The sequence below is a fragment of the Petromyzon marinus genome, chromosome 35, assembly GCF_048934315.1.
Source record: "Petromyzon marinus isolate PM22_M1 ecotype Great Lakes invasive population chromosome 35, UKy_Petmar_22M1.pri1.0, whole genome shotgun sequence".
NCBI classification, from domain to species: Eukaryota; Metazoa; Chordata; class Hyperoartia; order Petromyzontiformes; family Petromyzontidae; genus Petromyzon; species Petromyzon marinus.
In genome coordinates, this window is record NC_133701.1 from 9,303,121 (window position 1) to 9,319,649 (window position 16,529).

At 56.9% G+C, this 16,529-nt stretch overlaps 1 protein-coding gene across 2 annotated transcripts in view; it reads right to left on the minus strand.

The window, feature by feature from the left end:
• FREM1 (FRAS1 related extracellular matrix 1) overlaps nt 1-16,529 on the minus strand; it is a 63,816-nt gene that overhangs the window by 17,798 nt on the left and 29,489 nt on the right. For both annotated transcript variants that reach the window (XM_032966240.2, XM_032966239.2), the window contains exons 17-29: nt 16,323-16,508; nt 15,842-16,038; nt 15,196-15,457; nt 13,837-13,981; nt 13,280-13,421; nt 12,520-12,718; nt 10,739-11,003; nt 7,917-8,160; nt 6,976-7,161; nt 4,953-5,163; nt 4,582-4,726; nt 4,306-4,435; nt 1,756-1,828 (exon numbers count right to left, since the gene is read on the minus strand). In XM_032966240.2, coding sequence (XP_032822131.2) covers nt 1,756-1,828; nt 4,306-4,435; nt 4,582-4,726; nt 4,953-5,163; nt 6,976-7,161; nt 7,917-8,160; nt 10,739-11,003; nt 12,520-12,718; nt 13,280-13,421; nt 13,837-13,981; nt 15,196-15,457; nt 15,842-16,038; nt 16,323-16,508 — 2,385 coding nt within the window. The remainder of the gene's footprint in view (nt 1-1,755; nt 1,829-4,305; nt 4,436-4,581; nt 4,727-4,952; nt 5,164-6,975; nt 7,162-7,916; nt 8,161-10,738; nt 11,004-12,519; nt 12,719-13,279; nt 13,422-13,836; nt 13,982-15,195; nt 15,458-15,841; nt 16,039-16,322; nt 16,509-16,529) is intronic.

A 16,529-nucleotide genomic window follows, 5' to 3' on the forward strand; every position in this document is an offset into this window, starting at 1 on the left:
TGTGCAGGCGTTGATAACCGAGCTGGCACCAACAAACCGCTCCAGCCTACACCCCGGCTTACTTGCAGGGGACCAATGCTTGGGTTCGAACCCAGGCTCTCAGCGGCAGTGGCTCAGCCACCCTGACCTCGGATCCACCCGGCCACTCCAAACCAATGTTTTTTTATACGTAAAATATATTTTTCCCGCCCGCCCGCCCATTTTTTTCCCAGGGAGCGTGTTCCTGGAACACAGGAAACCCGCACAGCATCACCGTGTCTCCAGACGTCCCAAGGTTTTATCCCGGTTGGCACTGTTGGGGCGTTGTGTTATCACCATTAAGCACGCGTGTACGCGTGCCCGCCTGTGTGTGTGTGTGTGATGCGGGGAGTGGCAATGTAAGTGGTTAGCGCTGCTGTGCTATGCATCCGGTGACCCGAATTTGATACTTGTTGCTCACGACCAATAATAGTGGCGAATATCTGAACAGGTTCTGGGCTTCCCCTAGGTCGGCTCAGCCTTAAATTAGCAGCTGGAGAGGTGAGTAAACATCAGTACTGAGTAGACAAAGGTGGTAAGGCGTGGTGCTGGCCACCCACCCCCTCGTGTGCTGTGCCGGCCTTCATAGGTGCTCGTGAACAGAACAGGTTACAGTATATGGGCGATCATTGTGTTTGTCTTTATAATGGGGGATTGCACATTGCTACGAACCTGGCACCCTGAGTTTGATTCCCAGCTTTGGCTAATATCATTGTTGATTCTCTGAACCAAATCCTGAGGCTCCCCTAGGTCAACTCAGCTTTCAATGAGTAACTGGTGTGGTGTATAATGTATACCTGTTGCCAAGTATACATTGCACGCAATGATACTCCTGACACATGCGCACACAGTCAGCGGCCTGCAACAGCAACCACCGTTCATCACCAAGTGGTGTTCCCACGTGCTTGTGCCAGGCTAGGTGCACCTTGAGGCCATCACACAAGGTGTGGAAGGCTCGCTGGCAGGAGGTCGTGGGGCAGACCCAGGTGCCGTGGGTCGATAATGATAAAAATAATAAAGAGCCTTTCAAATTAGTATTCTCAAAGCACCGTACCGAGATGAGGAGGGTCGGCCCTGCGGGCGTTGTGCTCACCGTAAGCTACGCGGCACCTGCCGCACCAGCGGACGTCAAAATTCCGGCGGTGCCACTTGACAAACGGCGGTGCCACTGTGCGTTCGCGCGCGCGCGTGCCGACGTCACGGCGCCAAGTTTGAGTCTCGGTGTGGTGCATGACACGTGGGGAACACCGACCCCGAGCTGCAGAACTCCCGCGGGCTACGCCTGCGAACGACGAGACGCCTTCCTACGTGATGGCCTAGCGCTACGAGAACGGCACCAACGTTCCCTCACCCCCGCCCCCCCCCAGCTCCCTCTGCTCCCTTACTGAAGTTCTTCTACCCCCCCCCCGCCCATCCCCACATAGAAGTACAAACACCCCACTCGCGGTCGCCGCTCAGTGGGGCAGCAGCAGCAGCGATCCCAAACTCCCCCTTCCTCCTCTCCAAACTCAGGAGCACACCGTTCGGGACTTCTGCCCGCGGAGTTTCTGTTGCCCCTCGCCTACGCCGCGGTTCGTGCTCTGTACCGGGCTCCTCCTGAAACGTAATGACCGAAACATTGAAAACAAAAAAGAAATCGGGCGAATGCCGAACGTGCTCGCGATTTGATCGGATGTCACCGATCCGCGCACCGGAGCCAGCCGGTTACGCACCGACCGCTCGCTCGTTCGCTCTCACCTGGATCGAACTGCACGAGGGATGCCGAGCTGTGCGTGAAGTCTTTGCCGACAACAGCTGATAACCCTCGCACCTGCGGGAGAAGAGACGAAGGGTGGCGTGATCCCCCGTACAGCCTTCAACAGACTGTCGGGGCAAGTGCTGTCAGCGAGCGGCGCTTATGAAGGCCGGCAGCGCACACGAAGGGAAATGTGCGGTACAGCACCATGCCCGGCCACCTTTGTCTCCCCAATGCTGATGTTTGCACACAGCATTCGGTATTAATTTAAGGTTGAGTCGACCTACGCGAGGCACCAGTTCACATATTCGCCACTGTCGTTGGTCGTTGAGCGAGAATCGAGCTCGGGTCGCCGGGTTCGTAGCACTGCGGTGCTCGCCACTGCGCCACCGCTCCCCACCGGTAGAACACAACAACAACAACAGCGGCCGCCATGCGTCACCAAGTGGCGGTGGCGTCACCACAGCACTTGTGCCAGGGTAGGTGCACTTTGAGCGCGCCATCCCCACCCTGGCGGTACCACTGCGATCCGTACAGCGTCTGCCACCGCCTTGGATTGGTCGGAGGACCTTGACATTCAACGATGACATCATCCGTACAAACTCTTCCTTCCCTCCCTGCCTCCTCCCATGCCATAACAAAAGAAGAATACTGCCTGAGTCGGGTTCAGATGTTTCCTGGCGGTGATGGATGGAAATTGAGCCAATTTGTGTGTCGTGTGTCTGATGGGGAGCGGTGGCGCAGCGGTCGGCCCGCTGTGCGCTACGAACCCGGCGACAGCCAACACCACCAGTGACGATTTTCTGAACCGGTTCTGGGCCTCCCCTAGGTCGGCACAGCCTTAAATAAGTTTCTGGCGTGGTGTTTAGACATCGCCACTGGGGAGACAAAGGTGGTCGGGCGCGGTGTTGACCAACCCACCCCCCTCATGTACCGTGTTGGCCTTCATAGGTGCTCGCTAACAGAACTTGCCTCAATGGTCTGTTGAGGCTATACGGGGGATCTTTGCCTTTATGTTTCTCGTCTACCACCCTTGTGACCTCCGAGTGAAAGGCGCGTTAGACGTGTACATTATTATTGTTGTTGTTGTTGTTATTGTTAAGACAAGGAAAGAATAAACAGAATGAGCCGGACAGCAGGGGATAGGAGAATGAGGAATGTGAGATTGTGGTCTCTGGGTTGTTGACTTCCTGGACATCTGTGAGCTTTATAGTGCATCACATTCATGCAGTATTTCTACAAATGTAGATTTCTGATATTTTGATAATGTTCATAATGAAGGTTTTTGGGTTAAATCGCTTAAGTATAAATGTTGTGTCGTAACCCACCACCACCCGACACAGCCAGTAAAGTTTGTCACGTAGACAAAACGCGCCAATTCGTAACTACTTCAGCCCACCGGTGAGTTGGAGATAAAATCCACAACATTTACAACATTGTGGATGTACAATTTACAAAGTTGTGGATTAAAAATGTTGTGGATTTACTCTCCAACATACTGGTAGGCTGAAGTAGTAATTAGTTGGCGCATTTTTGTTTTAAGTGACAGACCTTACTACTTGGCTGCCGAGTGGTGGAGGGTTACGACACATTCATACTTACATGATATAACCCAAAAACCTTTATTATTATGGATAATATTGGTCGTGAAAGCCTACGAGTTAAACATTCTGATATCATTGGACCCATTACTCTGCGGTGATCACTTTTTTCTTGTTGGTGTCTTTGGTGTTTATTCATTTATTATTTTCCAAGGGTTTTCACCTGCTTGGTAATTGCTACAAATATGAGTTGGCCCGTACATATAATTAATGTACAGCGTTGTGAGATGCAATTAAGCATGAATGATGCTATATACAATTCAATCATCATTACTAGGACAGGGAGGGGGATGAGCAGGGGGAGAGTGGCACGCTTCAGGTGTTTTCAAAATCGTTGCGGGACGAGAAATCCGCGTGGAGCTCTCGCACAGCAGGGCGGTGCCCTGCGCGCTCGAAGGGAAAGGGCCCAACGGAAGCGGATATCACGGAGCCGCGTCTGAGGTCAATGCAAGTGAATGGCTGTGTCGTGCACCGAGGGTAGTAATCGCTCGTCGAAGCAACTCTCTGATCTGTGAGCCACCCTGTGGAAGCTTCCGGGAACTGCCCCCGAGTTAAGCGTCGGGAGCGCGACGCTCTCGGGAGATGACGCACAGCGGAAGAGACAAATGGTCGCTGCGCTTACAGACAGGCGGTCAGACAAGTGGACAAATTAATGGATGGGACGTACAGGAAAGTAAAAAAATGAATGGATGACTGTGTAGACAGGTCGACAAAGTAATAGGTGGACACACATACAGACAAGCAGGCAAGGGAATGAACAAGGGAACGGACTCGATGGACAGACGAATGGAAGGCTGGATCGATGGACAGATACGCAAATGGTTAGACAAACAGAAGATGAATCCACAGAGATAAATGGGGTAGAGAAAAGGTCGGGAGAAAACACACGGATGGACGGACACACGGACGGTCGGACACACGGACGGACGGACGGAAGCACGTGGCACTCGCCTTGATTCCGACGAACGCCGAGTCCTGGGCACAGCCGCTACGCAGCAACCTCACCGCGAGCGTGCCGACGTTCTCGCACACGCGCACCGACACCTCCGCCATCTGCACACGCGCCCACTCCAGCTGCAGGCTGCACCCCGGGGAGGTGGCGGGTGCAGAGGTGAAGTCAGGGGAGTGCGGGGGGGGGGGGCACAGGAGCGACACTCTCCATCTGTCTCTAACTCTCTATATGGTCCGTCCGCCCGTGCGGGTGCTGCGTGCGTGTCGCGCACGTACGTCTGCGTCTCCCCCGTGTTGCCGGCTCTGTCGGACACGCGGAACTCCAGGCTGTCCTCCGTCACGTCCAGCGAGGGGTTGACGATGTACATCACGCGCTTCTCTCTCAGCTCTCGCTGGCAGAAGCTCCCGCGGATGAAGTCACCTGCGCCGACCGACAGCATCGCGTCGCGCTCACAGCCACATCTTGGGAACGGACAAGTTCTCGTCACGGCCGGGGCGGTGGTGGCTAAGAACGCGGCTGCCAGTAATCCAGCGCTGCGTCTATGCACGCTTAACTTTCTCCGTGCTCATCGGAGGTGACGCAGTAAGGCTCTCAACCTTGGTTGGGAAGGGTTAATAAACTTCCCCCCCCCCGCCCCCACGGTTACCGCTGGCGGTGTTCTCCAGGTATCCGTAGAGGGGCGGCCGCATGATGGAGAACGTGATGTCCTCGTCGTTGCCGGTGGCGTCCTCGTTGTCGGTGGCGCGGAGGTGACGGATCGTGATGCGGATTCCGTAGCGGCCGCCCCGGAGCGACTCGACGGAGCGTGGAGGAGAGAGCAGCGTGACGCGCGGTGCCACGCGGTCCAGGGGCTCCACCTGGGCCCAGCGCGACCACCACCACCACCACCACCGACGACGACGACGACGATGACGACGGTGACGACAGCGTCAGCATTGACATCGGCAGCAGCATTGACGACAGCAGCATTGACGACAGCAGCGGTGACGACATCAGCGGTGGCGATGGCAGCAGTGACATCATCAGCAGCAGCAGTGACATCATCAGCAGCAACAGTGACATCAGCAGCAGCAGTGACGACAGCTTCAGTGACCTCAGCAGCAGCAGTGACGACAGCAGCAGCAGTGACGACAGGAGTGACATCAGCAGCAGCAGTGACATCAGCAGCAGTGACATCAGCAGCAGCTGTGATGACATCAGCAGCAGTGACATCAGCAGCAGCAACAGTGATGACATCAGCAGCAGTGACATCAGCAGCAGCAACAGTGATGACATCAGCAGCAGTGACATCAGCAGCAGTGACATCAGCAGCAGCAGCTGTGATGATAGCAGCAGCAGTGACAGCAGCAGCAACAGGAAAAGCAAACAGCAACAGCAGCAACAGAGACAACAGCAGCAACAGAAGCAACAACAACAGCGGGAGCAGCAACAACAACAGCGGGAGCAGCAACAAATAAAACAAGAACAGTGAGCCGCTATTTTGTTTAGGTTGTCAAAACAACGCTGATACACGGCAACGCGTCGGCTGACATCTGCTGCAGATGTAGAAACCCAGAAAAGGTGGCTTTAGCTCGCGTCTAACCGCATCTCGAGATGCTGTACAAGAGCCGCACTCTGCTGCTGATGGTGCTTTCTAAGACGAATAGCCAACTGACTGATGGGTAATAATGGTCTGGAATGCCATTCGGCTGATGGAATAGATTTGTATTAATTTATACGTATGTATATTTACGTGGTGACAAGGAATGGAGTTTTACCCATAATGCTCCACGATGGGGAATGGAGAGATGTTTAATTACTCGGAAGGAATAAATAAAAGAGGACAACGCAACAACATTTCGTGTCAACATATTGTCGCATGGTGCTCCACAGAAACGGCGGCTATATTCATGTTCAAGGGAGAGGAACTGAATGCAAAGTTTATGCTGGAAAAATGACAGATGCACTAAGCCGGGGAACACTAAATTAAGTTCGTAAGAAAATGTGAACGATGGGATGTTATTTCATGCCGAGCTGAATTGGCTTCCGGCTGCCAAATGAACAGATTATGAGGTCGCACTCATTACACACAAAGTGCTGGCCATGAATGAACCACGATACCTTCGCCGAACTCGTGAAGAAGCATAAACCGCCGCGCAAGCTCCCGGTCATCCCAGCAGCAGTGGCTTTAGGCTGGCCATCGAACAAAGACAGTCACTGCATCGCGCGGCGCTTTCAGATGCGCTTCTGTGGCCGTCTGGAACGGTCTTCCATCCGATATTAGGAAGCCACCGGAGTTTTGGACTTTTAAAAATCTAGATTGAAAACTCATTTCTTTCGAACTGCTTTTTAGTTAGTTGTCCTTCCCCCGCACCTCCGATTAGCGCGGTTGGCTACAGAAGGTGCGAATAAGTTCACCGAACGTACATGCGAAGTTCTTGAGCGAATATCATGAGCAGGGCTAAATGGAAGGAAGGCCGAGATTGCGTCTCCGAGTTGGGACACGGCTAATGGAGAGTGAGGCAGTCAGTCACAGGCAGGAGATGAAAGAGGAGAGGAAAGTCGTGAGACGGGAACTTGAACAGGGGCCGGGGAACATCCAGTGGAGATCGCGGGGGGGGGGGGGGGGGAGAGTTCCAGGTTACGAGGGCAGACGAGTGACCTCGATCCAAAGGTCAAAGCTCTTTCACCTGAATGCTGAAGACGATTGGCTGTGGCGTGAGCCGTCCCTCCAATAGGACGCCCCGGTCGGTGGGGTCGCGAACCAGGAAGGAGAAGTGGTCGAGGTGAGCGGGCCCTCCCGAGTGCCGGTACGCCACGTCCGATTGGTCGACGTCACGCTGGGTGAACGCCGGCGAGCCCGATTCGTCCACTGCCTGACGGGCGAGGGGAGGGAGAGGAGAGGGAGAGAGGAAGAGCAGGAGAGGAAAAGGAAGAAAACGTTGTATTATCGATCGCCACACAAACAATCGTCTTCAGGTGGGAGAGAAGACGGTTGCTTGTGTGGCGATCAAAACGTCGTGATCTATTATTATTATTATTATTTCTACCTCCGTGACTTTACCGAAAGAACCATAGAGTGTGGAATTCTGCAGTCACGAAAGCTTCAAATCAAGATTGTGTATGTTCGTTGAACTTCTGTCGCACCGTACGTAGCCATCCGTGCTAATCGGAGGTGTGGGGGACCTGGGGTTAGGAGAGTGGGATCGGGCGGCCGGTGCTGGGGGTGCCTGCACAGGGAGCTGAGGTTGGAGCCGGGAATGGGCAATGGAGAAGAGGTAAAGCTTTAAGAGGGCACCACCCACCCAACCCACCCACCCACCCAACTACCCAACCAACCAACCAACCAACCACCCAACCAACCACCCAACCAACCACCCACCCACCCACCCAACCACCCACCCACCCAACCACCCACCCACCCAACCACCCACCCAACCACCCACCCAACCACCCAACCCACCCAACCCACCTACTCAACCGACCCACCTACTGAACCCACCCAACCCAACCACCCACCGACCCAACCCAACCACCCACCCAAACCACCCAACCCAACCACCCACCCAAAACAACCCCACCCCAAGCCCACGCACCCACCCACCCTAAACCAACCCAACCACCCACCCACCAGCAGCTGTCCTCGAAGGTACAGGGCGCCGTGGCTGGGGGGCTCCGTGACGACGTAGCGGAGGTCCTGGGGGGCCGTGTCGGGGTCGGCGAGATGGAGGGCGGCGCTCGTGATGGCCGCCAGCGTCCCCTCGGCGAGGCGCAGGCCACCGTTACGCTCCAGCGTGGGCGGCAGGACGTCCCGGGACTCCACGTCGATGTCCAGCGAGCCGAGCCTTGTGCGCAGGCCGTTGCTCACCAGGAAACTGTGGATGGAGGGAGGAGGGGGAGGGAGGGAGGGAGGAGAGGGAGTAGAGGAAGGGAGAGAGGAGAGGGAGGGTGGGAAGGGAGGAAGGAGAGGGAGGGAAGAGAGGGAGGGAGGGAGAGAGAAGAGGGAGGGAGGAGAGGGAGGGAGGGAGGAGAGGGAGTAGAGGGAGGGAGAGAGGGAGAGGGAGGGCAGGAGGGGAGGAAGGAGAGGGAGGGAAGAGAGGGAGGGAGGGAGGGAGGGAGAGGGAGGGAGGGAGGAGAGGGAGGGAGGAGAGGGAGGCAGAGAGGAGAGGGAGGGAGAGAGGAGAGGGAGGGAGGGAGGAGAGGGAGGGAGGGAGGAGAGGGAGTAGAGGGAGGAGAGGGAGTAGAGGGAGGAGAGGGAGGGAGGGAGGAGAGGGAGGGAGGGAGGAGAGGGAGGGAGGGAGGCAGAGAGGAGAGGGAGGGAGAGAGGAGAGGGAGGGAGGGAGGAGAGGGAGGGAGGGACAGAGGGAGGAGAGGGAGTAGAGGAAGGGAGAATCGCAAGACGGTCCATACCAAGAAGGAGTAGAATAAGATTTTACTTGTGTGTGGAGACAAAATGGAGGAGGTGCTTTTAGAAAAAAAATGTCGGTACCCATAATGCTCAACAACCATGCAAAATCAGTTTGTATACAATATCTCTGCTTTCCCGTCAAGTGAGCTCTCAGAGTAACGTTCATCGCATGGCAGTCAAACAGGTACTGTTGTTTCCCTTCTACGTGACTTTACCGAAAGAACCAAGAATATGAGCTACTGTACGTGTTATTGTTTTTCTCAGCGATTGGAATTCTGTGCCACATTGAAGCGCAGAACCAAGTTTAGGTGTTAGTTTTTTCTTTTTTTTTGGCATCTGGGGATGAGACCGTAAAAATCTCAAACAATGGCAATCCACGCGAAACCACAAGCGGCCGAAACGTGGACCTCTCCCGACAATCTTAGGAGCGCCGGCAAAGCGCTCGAACTTCTGAGCCACCGGGCCTCCTCGCAGCATCACGTACACAGGGCCACGAGCGTCTACACAGCAGTGTTTATCACTCATTTTCAGAGGGTGGTGGGGGGGGGTGAACTTTCGCCGATAAGACGTCCATCAGTGTGAGGGGCCACCAGACATTTGAAAGCATTGGGGGTTTGACAGCAGCGTGATGGGGTGCGTCAGAGGGCCGCACTAACGGCCACGAGGAGACCGCCAGTGGCCCGTGGGCCTTGCGATGAAGAGTACCGCTCTGCAGCGAAACTTTCCCCATTATCCGTGGGGCCCCATTATCCGTGGGCGGGTTATCCGGGTTACAGTGCCAACTCCGCTTGAGAGTTAAGTGAACAAAATGTTCATAGACGTCCTCTGGTTCCCTCGATTCGCTTGCTCCCCGCTCATCGAGAAGTCCGTGACTTTGGGGAAAGGTGCCCTCCCAGAAGACCGTGCAGCTGATGGAACGCGTCGAGGTGTTAACTCCCCTCGCCTGCTATACATGAGGTCGGAGGTTCGATCCCGCCTGTATGTTTGGAGTTTGCGTGTCTCTCTCTCTCTCTCGTCGAGTGGTCGCGTGGATTTTGCTCGGGGTCCTGCGGGCTGTTCCCTCCACATTTAGTTTCGCGACTGAAAAACATGCTCGCCAACAAGCTGCTGGCTTAAGGCTCGATGAGAGCAGACGCCGCACTTTATGGTTCCACCCCTCGCGCTACGCAGGCAAACGGTAACGACGCTTCGATCGGCTGATCGTTTGCGTGCGTGTTGCTTTGTCCGTGATTTAGTTTTAACTGGGTCGCCGTTGCCCCCAACCGCCCAGATAATCGAGAGTTGTCAGTGCACGTGCACCGTGCGTACGTGTGAGAAAGCGCGTGCACGCGTGTGTACGTGTGTTGAGGGGAGCGGCGGCGCGGTGGCTGGCGCGCCGCGCTGCGAACCCGGCGACCCAAGCTCGATTCCCGCTCGCAGCCAAACCACATCGGTAACGAACACCTCAACCGGTCCTGAGCCTCCCCTAAGTCGACGCAACCCCAAACGAGCACCCGCTGCTGTGTGTCAACATCAGGCTGGGGAGACGAAGGTGGCTGAGCATTGTTCTGGTGGTGCTGTTGGTGGTGCTGATGGTGGTGGTGTTGGTGGTGGTGTTGCTGGTGGTGTTGGTGGTTCTGGTGGTGGTGCTGGTGGTGGTGTTGGTGGTGCTGTTGGTGGTGGTGGTGTTGGTGCTGTTGGTGGTGGTGTTGGTGCTGTTAGTGGTGGTGTTGGTGGTGGTGGTGCTGGTGTTGGTGGTGCTGGTGGTGCTGTTGATGGTGGTGTTGGTTGTTCTGGTGGTGGTGCTCTTGGTGGTGGTGCTGGTGGTGTTGGTGGTGGTGCTGTTGGTAGTGCTGTTGGTGGTGGTGCTGTTGGTGGTGGTACTGTTGGTGGTGGTGCTGTTGGTGGTGGTGCTGTTGGTGGTGGTGGAAACACAACCAACTTGCATGGGCACCACGCCGTGCAGCCCTTCATAGGTTGCTACTCGCTAGCGGCACTTGCCCCAAGAGCCCGCTGAGGCTACACGGGTGGGGTGGGGGTAAACCTTTGTCTTTGTCTCCCCCCACCTGAAGGAGTCTCGCGAGGCTCCCGCGGGCCCCGTGTGCACGTATCGCACGGCGCCCGCCGCCACGTCCGCCTGCGTGAACCTCCCCGCACCGACGCCCGGGCTCGCCGCCAGCTCCAGGCGCCCGTGCGCCGGCGGCGCCGTCACCACGAACAGCAGCTCGTCGGGGCGGCCCGAGGCGTCGCTCGCGAGCAGCGCGTCGGCCGACAGCGCCGCGGAGTCGCGCGCCGCCACCGACACACGGCCCGTCCGCACCGCGATGTCACCTGCGGGCGGGGGTCAAGGGACAAAGGTCAAGGGTAGGGGGGGGGAGTTGGGGTTCGAGTGAACGATGGAGTTCGGTTTAGGGTTAGTATGCTGGGGGGAGGGTTAGGGTTAGCGACAGGGTCAGGGTGATTTTTTTTTTTAAACGGCAGCCCGTGCATGGCCAAGGGGACGCTGGCGGGCAATCACGAGCGCCGCCCTCCGTCTCGCCGACCCCGACACGGCCCCCCAGGACCTCCGCTACGTCGTCACGAAGCCCCCCAGCCACGGCGGCCTGTACCTTCGAGGCCAGCTGCTGGTGGGTGGTGCCCCCTTAAAGCCGCGCCTCTTCTCTCCTGCCCATTCTCTTCCCCTCCGCTCCCCTCGCCCCTCCGCTCCTTCCCGTCCCTCCCCTCTACCCTTTTCGTGATCCCCCTACTGCCACTCATTCCTCGATCCTTGTAGATGGTCATCAAGCGAAGACGGCCACTGCATCGCACGCTTTCAGATGCGCTTCTGCGGCTATCTGGAACGCTCTTCCTTCTGATATTAGGAAGCCACTGGGAGCTATCCACTTTACATCTTGATTTGAAAACACATTTCTCAAAAACTGCTATTTGTGTTCAGTTTGTGGTTCTTCCCCTGCACCCCCGATTGGCATGGTTGGCTACGTACCGTGCGAAAGAAGTTCAACATACATACGTACAATTTGGAGGCAAGCTTAGGGTTTAGCGTCAGGGCCTAAAAGCAGGTTTAGAGTTGAAAGTCAGGGTTTAATTCAGGCGCAGGGTTAGGATCATGAGTCGTTAACATCACGCCAGGGTGGGAAGATGTTGACTACCTTGCCTGGTGTACACATCACGGGTTCGATCCCGACCGGAACGCCGATATATTTGGAGTTTGCATGTCTCTCTCTCCATGTGGCTACGTGGATTTTCCTCCAGGTCCTCTGGTTCTTTTCCCCCTCCACATTTAGAATTAACAACATGCATTTAGAATATTTGGCTGATGCAATAATCCACTTTGTTGAGTTATCATTTGTGGCCAGGTCACTTCTGAAAAAGAGCTAAGTAGCTCAGTGGGCCTTACCTGGTAAAATAAAATGTTTTTTTTAATAGGTTATTGGCAGGATTAGGGGGCAAGGTTGGGGTGATGGTTATCGATCACTAACCCAGACCAGATATCTCACTTGTTGGTACCAACAGCTTCTTTATGTGGCCATATAAAGAAGTTGTGATGACCTTTAAAATGAGTGGGGTTATCAAGTCACTCTAAACTAAAGTATGAAGACTAAACTAGCAGGGTGTGCACTCCGATCTTCGACAATTCACTAAATAACATAAAAACTATGCAAACACAGTATATTTGAACAAAATATTATTACGCACATCATAATCATCCTCATTAACTTTCTGGGCAGATTTTTTTTTTATCCTGCGCAGTTCCGGGGCACCGTCCCCCCCCCGCCCCCACCCCCACCCCCCCGCCCCCCTGCCCCCCCTCCACCCCCCCCCCCCATCCCCGGCGCGAGCCGCTTGCCCTTGAGCGCATCGCGGATGGAGATGACGAAGGAGGAAGGGGGGGCGGCGTTGTCCCCGTCGGTGAGAGTGAAGCGGAAGGAGTCGTGCAGCGCCGCCGCCGGCACCGCGTGGTGCCGGTAGCGCAGGCGGTTCTCGTCCACGTCCTCCTGGGAGAAGGCGGCGCCGGCGGGGAGCTCGCGCCACTCGCCCCCGTCCGACTGGCAACGGAGAAACAAGCGTGGGGAAATGCAATGTAATACAATGTTGTGGGGCAATGTAATACAATGTTGTGGGGAAATGCAATGTAATACAATGTTGTGGGGCAATGCAATGTAATACAATGTTGTGGCGGGGCAATGCAATGTAATACAATGTTGTGGGGCAATGCAGTGTAATACAATGTTGTGGGGCAATGCAATGCACTATGGTGGGGCAATGCAATGTAATACAATGTTGTGGGGCAATGCAATGCACTACGGTGGGGCAATGCAATGCAATACAATGTAGTGGGGCAATGCAATGCACTATGGTGGGGCAATGCAATGTAATACAATGTAGTGGGGCAATGCAATGCACTATGGTGGGGCAATGCAATGTAATACAATGTAGTGGGGCAATGCAATGCACTATAGCGGAGCAATGCAATGTAATACAATGTAGTGGGGCAATGCAATGCAATACAATGTTGTGGGGCAATGCAATGCAATGCACTACGGCGGGGCAATGCAATGCAATACAATGTAGTGGGGCAATGCAATGCCGGCGAGAGAAGCTCGCACCTTGTGCTGCAGCGAGCCCTGTCGGGGCGCGCCGGCGAGCACGAAGGAGACGCCGTCGCGTCCCGTGTCCCCGTCCTCCGAGTCCAGCTCGGCGCTGGAAATCACGCGGCTCTCACCCCAATCCACCCACGCCCCGGCGTTCCTGCACGGGGAGCACGGCGGAGGCGGCGGCGGCGGCGCCGCGGTCACAACGCGGCCGTGCCCTCGACGGCGACGTGGAACCAACGCACGGGTGAGCCGGGAGGTTCACCGTGGCCAGAGGCATTTGTTGCGCGCGTGTTCGAATTCGGTAACAAACAAAAAGAAAAGCCCCCTCAATATTTCAAAGAGACCGCGCAATGCACTGTGGCGAATACGCGAGGGCGGTCCTCTACGAGTAACGTCACAAAGGAGCCGCCGCACGCGGTGGCTCCTTTTGCCGCAGCTCTGCCGACCCCTCGCTCTGTCCGATGCCGCACGAGGGCCTCGTTCTCAGCGGCGCGGCACGCGGATCGCCGTGGGGGGAGGGGGGGCGGTGGTGCGGTGGCCCCCCCCCCGCCCCGCGCACGAGGCCTCACCGCGTAAGGCGCGGCGGCTCGTCGTTGACCGGCTGGACGTGCACGGCGACGGTGGCCGTGGCGGCGTGCGCCCCGTCCCACACGCGCACCGAGAACGCGTCGTCGGCGCTCTCCGAGCCGTCGTGAACGTACGTCAGCACCAGGCCTGCGCGCCGGTGGGCACGGTTAGAGAGAGAGGGGGAGACGGAGACACCGTGAAGACGGAGATCCCCCCGATCGACCCACCGTGTATGGTGTCCTTCGCAAGCCCCGTACAAAGGCAAAGATCCCCCGTATAGCCTCAGCAGACTGTTTGGGCAAGTGCTGTGAGCGAGCAGCACCGATGAAGTCCGGTACGGCGCAACGAGGGGGTTGAGTGGCCAGCACCACGCCCGGCCGCCTCCATATATATACTGTACAGTCAGTTCTATACTCATATGCACACACAAACACTAATACATGCATACCGTCTCTCGCACGTGCATTTCTACACGTATATCCAAAAGACAAAGATCCCCCATATAGCCTTAAAAGACTGTTGGGGCAAGTGCTGTTATGAAGGCCAAAATGGCACACGAGGGGGTGGGTGGCCAGCTACCTCACCTGACCACCTTTGTCTCCCCAGTGGCGATGTTTACACACCGCACCAGGTACTCATTTGTGGCCGAGCCGACTTCGGGGAAGCCCAGGACCATTTCAAATAATCGTCACCGGTGTTGGCCATAAGCGGGAATCGAACTCGGGTCGCTAGGATCGTAGCGCAGCGCGCTAACCGCTACACTACCGTTCCCCACACACATACACACATACACACACACATACACACATACACACACACATACACACATACACACACACACGTGCCCACACAAGTGCACACGCACATGCCGAGCGCAAACCACGGCCCTGAGCAGCTCGGGGAAGACGCGTGGAGCAGCGCGGACCTCGGTAAGAAGAGCGGCCGGCGGATGTGCCCCAATGGGAGACGCCAAACGATGGAAGACGAACAGAAAGCAGCAGAAGAAAACTAAAAACGATCAACTATTTTTTTCAGAAGCAACCTGGCCACAAATGTCAGCCCAACAAAGTGGCTCATCACGTGGAAATGTGCTGCAGCCAAGACTCTAAGCGCACGATGTCGATTCCAAATGTGGAGGGAAAAACCGGAGGACCCGTAGAAAAAATCCACATCTCATCGGGGAGGGAGACACGCAAACTCCAAATAAACAGCAGGCGTCAGGGTTGGGATCTAACCCACAACCTCCTGTATACCGGGTGAGGTAGTTAACATCTCGCGAGTGCGCCGCACCTAAATCGGATGAAGACCCCCCCACCCCCCCCCCCCCCCCAAATTGCCAGCGCCGCGCTGGCGCCGCGTGCCTTGCTTGAGCTGCTCCATGCCGAACGACGACATCACGCCGACGGCGTCGTCGCCATCGGCGTGGCTCTCCGCGCCGTCGGCGTGCTGCTGCGTCCCCGTCAGCCGGCGCCGCCGCGAGGGGTCGGCGCCGCGAGCGCCGCACACGAGGACCCCGTGCCGGGGCTCCGTCACCACGGAGAAGCGGAGGGCGTCGGCGGGGACGTCCAGATCGACGGCGTCGATGACCGACGGTCGCAGCTCCCTGCTGTGTCCCTCCAGCACCTGGAGGGACACAGCAGAGAGAAGGGAGAGAGAGAGTAGAGAGGAGAGAGAGGAGAGACAGGAGAGAGAGTAGAGAGAGTAGAGAGAGGAGAGAGAGTGGAGAGAGAGTAGAGAGAGAACAACGAGCGGCTCGGCAGAGAGTTGATGCCCCCTCATCTTAATGAAATGATCGTCACGATGATCACAACGGTGATGACGATGACCTTGATCCTTAACACTGCCGCAACTGCTGCTGTTGACATTCGGCAATCGCTAATGCCGCTAACGATGATGTGTTTGGACACGGTGAACTTCTTTGATGACGACGACGACGCTCACGGCAATAGCGACCACCGACAGCCGGGAGCCGCGGCGACAACGGTGGGGGCCCCGGGGCTCGCGCACCGTGATATTGCGCGCGACGAGGGCGGGCGGCTCGTCGTTGGCGGGCGCGATGAGCACGTGCAGGACGAGGTCGCGCGAGCGCCGCTCGCCGTCCGTCGCGTGCAGCGACAGCTGGTCGCCCGTGGGCTCCACGTGCTCATGGCGCGACTGCACGTAGTTCACGTGGCCCGCCAGCAGGTCGTGCAGCGAGAACGAGCCTAGGGCGGCACCAGCGGCAGCAGAGAGCACGGTGGGGTGGTGGTGGGGAAGGAGAGGGAAGGACATGCACGGGAGACAATGGTGAAGCAGGTGCGGCTGAACCAACTGGGCAGTGGTAATCATCGTTATCCTCATGTTTATCATTGTTCTCATAATCGTTATCACGTTCGTTATCATCGCCGTTTTCGCGTTCACGTGAATGTTTTCGCGAGGCTGTGCGCCAGAGCCGAACGTGCGTCTCCCCAGGCACGGAGGAGGTGGAGGCGACCGGGCAGCGCCGTACCGACGCTGATGCCGGCGTTGCTGCGCTCGTGGCCGGGCGACGGCCGCGTGTTCTCCATGAAGCCGAAGCGCGGCGGCGCCACGAGCACGAGCAGCAGCTGCTCGGCCGGCGTGTCGGGGTCCAGCGCCGTCAGGTGCTCCGCCGACACGTGGACGCGGCCCGCCTCCTCCACCAGCAGCACCGCGCCTGTGCCACCGGCACGCAATC